Below are 6,877 nucleotides of genomic sequence, written 5' to 3' on the forward strand. Positions count from 1 at the left end.
AAGTGCCCCCCCCCCCCCCCCCTTTGATTCCTGTACTTGCAGTATTTTTTTTTTTACATTTAACCCTTTGGGTCCTTTTCTTGATTATCTGATTCTCTTGAGGGATTTTCTAAGAGCAATAGAAGTTCAACATGTTTATATCCAGTGGCAGACTTATTCAGGGGAAAAAATACCTTTCCTAAAATTGAACCTGAAAACATGGGGGTGACTTATAAACAAGTCAACTTATAATCGCAACAAAATTGTACATTTCTGACATTTAAATTTTAAAGAAATAGAAAAAGGATGCTAGGGAATGGATTTATAATATTAGCTTTCATACTGTTTTACTGTTCTTCTCCAGTTACACTTATATCATTGGCAATAACACCTCAAAAAAGAAAGGCAAAGCTCACCTTGTGACAGTCGGCAAGCAGTGGTGACTTCTTGACCATTTACAGTGCAGTGTGCTCCCTGGACTGGCTGCAGTGTCACAATCCCACAATTGTTGCTGATAATGCAATGTTCCCTTTCAATCCACTGACCCTGCAAAACTACAAATTGTAGGTTCTTTTTACTTGATCATTTTAAGTTTAATTTAAAGCTCTGATCCCCATTACACTCCCTAAAACAAAAACCCCACTGTATTTAAATGACCTAAATGCACAGTATTATGGTCAAAGAACCACATACAGTGTAAGGATCTAATATCTCCCCTCTGATTAAGAGCCCAAAACAAGGTCTTAGAAAAGCTTCCTAGTCTGCCAGTAGTTGTACTGTTCTTCCCAAATGTTTCTAACCTTTGAAAGTTAAAAGCTACCAGAGCTGCAAATTACTATGATGTTCTTTTTCAGTTATTACATTATTTTTATAGCTTATATTTCTCTCACTGGTAGAGCCAGAACATAAAATGTAACCAAAGTCAAGATTCTAGGCTGTTTCTAATTAAAGTATAAGTAGTTGTCAATCTCTACTGCCTTTTAGCAGTTCTTCAAATTGTTGCTACTATAATTAATGCCAGCGATGAGCTCAGAGAGGAAGGGAATAATCAGAATGATGTGATTAAGATCCAGTATGTCATGGCCAGACAGTCTGGAAACACATACATTAGACCACACAAGAGCTTTTTTTGGCACCAATACAAGACTGAATATAGCAAATCTGAGACACTTGATTAGAGTAATTTTCAATCTCTAATGTAAATTTACTCCCATGAGAAAATCCAAAATAGGTCCCAATTACCTTAATGGTTTTCCTGAAGCTGCAACAAAAGTTAACTTTAAAACTTTAGGTTATAAAAAGCCTATAAATTTGTATTGCCTTCTGCTTAACCTCTCACACAAAGACTGCTGGTAAGCAAAAATTATTATTAGATTGTTAAAACAGACAAATAAAAGCAACAGGATTTGAACTGAACACAACATAAAATCATTTATTATCTCACTGGCTTACCAATATCCTGCTCCTGGTCAGAATCAATTCTTCCAATTTTGGTTGTTCCTTCCTAAAACAGGAATATAACTATTTTACATGAGGCAAATTACAAGCAACCTATTAAAAATGCAAAACACAAGCTTGATAACTGTGCCATAGTATTTTAACAAATATAACCATGGTCATTTAGAGAAGCTGGGTCATCCATCCCAGTGGCGAGCAGCGCTGCTATTTGTCCTGCTGCAAAATTTCTGGACCTATGGGGAGCCCTGCAGACCAGACGTGGGGTGCAGCGCTGTGTTAACTGGCCCATGGGGCTGCCCCTGGGGTCAAAAGTTTGATGGCAGGAAGACCAGCAGCAAGGACTAGCCACCACCAAATTCCAGACCCACAGGTCAGATAATGGGGTCTCATGTTCCAGATCTGGCCCATCCCCCAGCCGTGTACCACTCATCCAGCCCTGGGGACACCAATGGTGTAGATCAGGCTACAGCTACTAGGTATGTGCTAATGACACCTTAGTCTGTACTGTCCACTTTTACATTTGCTTCCTTATATCACTTATTGCCATTTTTTCTCCTCCTGTTGTTATCTCAGCAGAAGCTGCAACTAGCTTGGAAGTGATTTTTTAAAGTTGTTTGAGGCAGATATTTTACTTGCATAACTACTTCCAGGGGTTGGAACTGTCCCTAGTTTTGAACAAATATATGCCAAATTTTGAAAATAACAAAAAATGTCTAGGTAAAAAAATCTCAAGGGACTGAAAATAAAAACAAGTTTTTGAGTAAGCAGTGGAAAAGAACTAATATTCTTATATACCAAAGGGAATGTTAATTACACATAAGTTTACAATCAATAGCCTGATGAATAAAGTACAAATAAAGCAGCTCAATTCATGTCCCAGCTTTTATCAAAGTATTTCCATTTTTCCTTAGGACAACAAAGAGGATATTTCTCAGGTCTAAAGGGGTACAATATTTATTTATTGCATATAGTTATCTTTAAGTCAGTAAATTGATGAAACATTCTAAAACAAATTTATTTCAATACTATAATGCAATCAGAACTTAATATTCATTTGCCTAGATTGTGCTAAAATAAAGAATGATTATTATTTACACAGTATTTAAAGTTTGCTTTGCTCCTATTAGAAGCCAGTTAGAATCCTGCTCCAAATAACTTCCATTATGCTTAAAGTTAAGTTGCAACAGGGAAGAGTAGCAATCCATAAGGTCAGAAAAAGGCAGCCTAAGGGTTACCATATTATTATAGTGTTAATTAATTAAATAAGATATAATTATAAGCATGTCTTTCTGATTTCCTAGAATCAAAGGGGACTGTCACCACCACCTTTTGGAGCTAGGGTCCTTACATATGAATGTAGGACAGTTGTGCTCAACTTTTTTTTTGGTCCACCAGGCTGGATGGGCAGTGCGTGGTGCAAACATGGGCCAGATCTTGCCAGTCATGTCCATCTGGCACCTGGAGCACTCATAGTGGGGCCCTGTCCAGTCTAAGGAAGCCATTGGTCCTGTTTTATACCAGACAGTCCTGTTTTTAAACCTTTTACCCCGTCCATCCCTGAATGAGGAACAGACTAGAAAAAGTCCTGCTTTACAATTCATTGGTGGAAATGCATGTCAATCATTTGTCCTTGTGATTCTATTGGCAGTACCTAGAGGTAGGGCAGTGCACAGCCAGGAGGAACAGGGTTCCTAGCCAGCCAAGGAGGGAGGGAGATGGGGGATTCCAGCAGTTGTTCCCTTTGCGTCTGTGCGAGAAGTCCTGACTGCAGTGCACATGCAGGCACAACAAGAGCCAAGACACTGTTGCATGCCTGAGCTCCCTGACCCTGGGCTGGGCATGTGCAGGTGGGTCCGGGCCCTGGGGGCAGCTGAGCTGCCAGGGCTGGGCAGTTGATTTATACCACCCCCCATGCGCTGCCTCAGCACAAAGTAAGGGCTTTGAGAGCAGGCACGTAGAGCGCTGTATTTGTATCTGCTAGAATGCTGGTGGGACTGGGAGGAGGTTCTTAGAATCACAGAACATTAGGGTTGGAAGGGACCTCAGGAGGTCATCTAGTCCAACCCCTTGCTCAAAGCAGGAACCAGCCCCAACTAGATTACCCCAGCCAAAGCTTTGTCAAACCAGGCCTTAAAAACCTTCAAGGATGGAGATTCCACCATCTCTCTAAGTAACTTGTTCCAGTGCGTCACCAACCTCCTAATGAGGAAGTTTTTCCTAATATCCAACCTAAATCTCCCTTGCTGCAACTTGAGACCATTACTCCTTGTTCTGTCATCTGTTACCACTGAGAACAGTCTAGCTCCATCATCTTTGGAACTACCCCTCATGTAGTTAAAAGGTGGCTATTGCTATCAAATCCCTCCTCAGTGTTACCTTCTCCAAACTAAATAAGCCCAGTTCCCTCAGCCTCTCCTCATAAGTCATGTTCCCCAGCCCCCTCACCATTTTTGTTGCTCTCCACTTGACTGTCTCCAACTTGTCCACATCCTTTCTATAGTGGGAGGCCCAAAACTGAGCACAGTACTCCAGATGTGGCCTCACCAGTGCAGAATCGAGTGGACTCATTACTTCTCTCAATTTGATGGCAATGCTCCTACTAATGCAGCCCAGTAATCCACTAGCCTTCTTGGCAACAAGGGCACACTGCTGCCTTGCATCCAGTTTATTGTCCACTTTAACTCCCAGGTCCTTTTCTGCAGAGCTGCTGCTTAGCCAGTTGGTCCCCAGGCTGTGGCGGTGCATGGGATTGTTTTCTCCAAAGTGCAGGACTTTGCACTTGTCCTTGTTAAACCTCATGAGATTTCTTTTGACCCAATCCTCCAATTTGTCTAGGTCGCTCTGAATCCTAGTCCTACCCTCCGATGTATCTACTACTCTCCCCAGCTTGGTGTCATCTGCAAACTTGCTGAGGGTGCACTCTGTGCCATCTTCCAGTGCACTGATGAAGATATTGAACAAAACCAGCCCCAGGACCAACCCCTCGGGTACTCTATTTGATACCATCTGCCAGTTAGACATTGACCCATTGATTACTACCCTTTGAGCCCAACAATCCAGTCGGTGTTCTATTCATCTTACAGTGCATTCATCCAACTGCATATTTCCTCAGCTTGCTTGCAAGAATGCTGTGGGAGACTATATCAAAAGCTTCACTAAATTCAAGTTATATCACATCCACTGCTTTCCCCACATCCACAGAGCCAGTTATCTCATCATAAAAGGGAATCAGGTTGGTCAGGCATGACTCGCCCTTGGTGAATTCATGCTGACTGTTCCTAATCACCTTCTTATCCAAGTACTTAGAAATAGATTTTTTGAGGATTTGCTCTGTGATTTTTCCAGGGACTGAAGTGAGGCTGACTGTAGTTCCCTGGATTCTCCTTCCCTTTCTTAAAGATGGGTACTATATTTGCCCTGTTACAATCATCTGGGACCTCCCCTGATCACCATGAGCTTTCAAAGATAAGGGACAGCAGCTCTGCAATCACATCAGTCAACTCCCTCAGCACCCTCAGATGCATTGCATCTGACCCCATGGACTTGTACATGTCCAGCTTCTCTAAATAGCCCCTAACTTGTTCTTTCACCACTGAGTGCTGCTCACCTTCTCCCCAGTGCAATAGTCTGGCAGCTGACCTTACCTGTGAAGACTGAGGTAAAAAAAGGCATTGAGTACTGCAGCCTTTTCCTCATCACCTGTCACTTCCCCCATTAAGGGACCCATACTTTCTGTGACCTTTCTCTTGTTGCTGACATACTTGTAGAAACCATTCTTGTTACCCTTTACCTCCCTTGCTAGCTGCAACTTCAGTTGCGCTTTGGCCTTCCTGACTTCATCCCTGCACGCCCGAGAAATATACTTAAACTCCCCCCAAGTTGTTTTTCCAAGCTTCCAGTTCTTGTAATCTTCCTTTTTGTATTTAAGCTCACCACAAAGTTCTCTGCTAAGCCAAGCTGGTCAGTTGCCACACTTGCTATTCTTCCTGAACCCTCAGGAAGATTTCCTTAAAATACGAGACTCCTTTCCCCCTTAGACTGGTCTCGCAGGGGATCCTGTCCATCAGTTCCCTGAGAGAGTCAAAGTCTGCTTTTCTGAAGTCCAGGGTCCATTCTCTGCTGCTCTTGTTTCTCCCTTTTGTCAGGGTCCTGAACTCAATCATCTTGTAGTCACTGTTGCCCAACTTGCCATCCACTTCTACATACTTCCCCACCAGTACTTCCCTGTTTGCGAGCAGTAGGTCAAGAAGAGCACGGGCCCGAATTGGCCTCTCCAATGGTTCTCTGAAAATCCTCTCCTGGATTGCTTGTGCACTGCTGTATTGCCCATTTAGCAGATCTCAGGATGTTGTCTGAGGAAAGCCTCATCTACCTCAGTTGGTCTATAGCATGCACCCACTACAACATCACCTTTGTTGTTCTCCCAGATCAACAACCCAGAGACTCTCAACAGGCCTATCTCCAGTTTCATACTGGAGCTCTGAGCAATCATATGGCTCTTTTACATACAGTGCAACTCCTCCTCCTCCTCTTCTCCCCTGCCTGTCCTTCCTGAACAATGTGTACCTATCCATGACCATGCTCCAGTCACGCGAGCTATCCCAGTGAGTCTCTGTTATTCCAGTCATGTCACAGTTCTTTGACTGTGCAAGGACGTCCAATTTTTTCTGTTTGGTTCCCAGGCTCTGTGCATTTGTGTACAGACACCTGAGGTGACTAGCCAATTGAGCTACTTTCTCAGGAAGAATGAGATGGCTTCCTCTGTTGCTCCCTTCTACTTCCTTTTCCTCCTGGTCCCCCACTTCCCTGCTTACCAGGGCTGTGTGAAGCTTCAGTAGCTGATTTGATTTGAAGGAGATTTGGCTTGATTCGGGAATTGAATCTCCAAATCCGAATCGAATCGGGAAACCAGTTAAAAGCTCCGAAGTAATTGGAAGTATCCAAATCGATTCGGAAAAGCTTCAGGAAAGATTCAGCTGCTTCAGAGATTCGGCCATAAACTAAACAAGCAGCTGACACAACTGCCTCCAGCTGGTAAGTCTGTTAGGGTTGGGGGAGGGGGCAGAGAGGGAAGGGACATGGGGGTGGGAGGGGTTGGGGTTGGGGCTAGAACAGGCTGTCCAGCTGGGGTAGGGGGCGTGTTACTCAGGGAGTGGGAGAGGGGTGCATGGGATGCGAGTGCGGCAGCACTGGAAGCTTTGACTATGCCCTGCTGCCACTTGGCCAGTTGGGGCGGGGGGTGGTAGGATGCAGGCATGGTTCTCTCCAGGCAGGAGGCAAACGACAGCAGGGCATAGCCTCCGCTCCCAGTGCTGCCGCACCTGCATCCCACACCTCCTGCGCCAGTTGGCAAGCCCCCACTCCCAGCACTGATGCAGGTGCAGTGGCAATCGCCGTTGCCTCCTGCTGCGCCACACTGCGGGGGGGGGCAACCGACACA

At 44.4% G+C, this 6,877-nt stretch overlaps 1 protein-coding gene across 1 annotated transcript in view; it reads right to left on the reverse strand.

Annotated features, from left to right (window-relative positions):
• LOC102378399 (stAR-related lipid transfer protein 9) overlaps window positions 1-6,877 on the reverse strand; it is a gene marked incomplete at its 5' end in the record, with an annotated part of 93,272 nt that overhangs the window by 76,149 nt on the left and 10,246 nt on the right. The window contains 2 exon segments of the mRNA XM_025215373.1: window positions 396-533; window positions 1,432-1,483. Of these exon segments, the coding sequence (XP_025071158.1) occupies window positions 396-533; window positions 1,432-1,483 (190 nt within the window).

This window comes from Alligator sinensis, unplaced genomic scaffold (assembly GCF_000455745.1).
Source record: "Alligator sinensis unplaced genomic scaffold, ASM45574v1 scaffold1581_1, whole genome shotgun sequence".
In the NCBI taxonomy this organism is placed as follows: domain Eukaryota; kingdom Metazoa; phylum Chordata; order Crocodylia; family Alligatoridae; genus Alligator; species Alligator sinensis.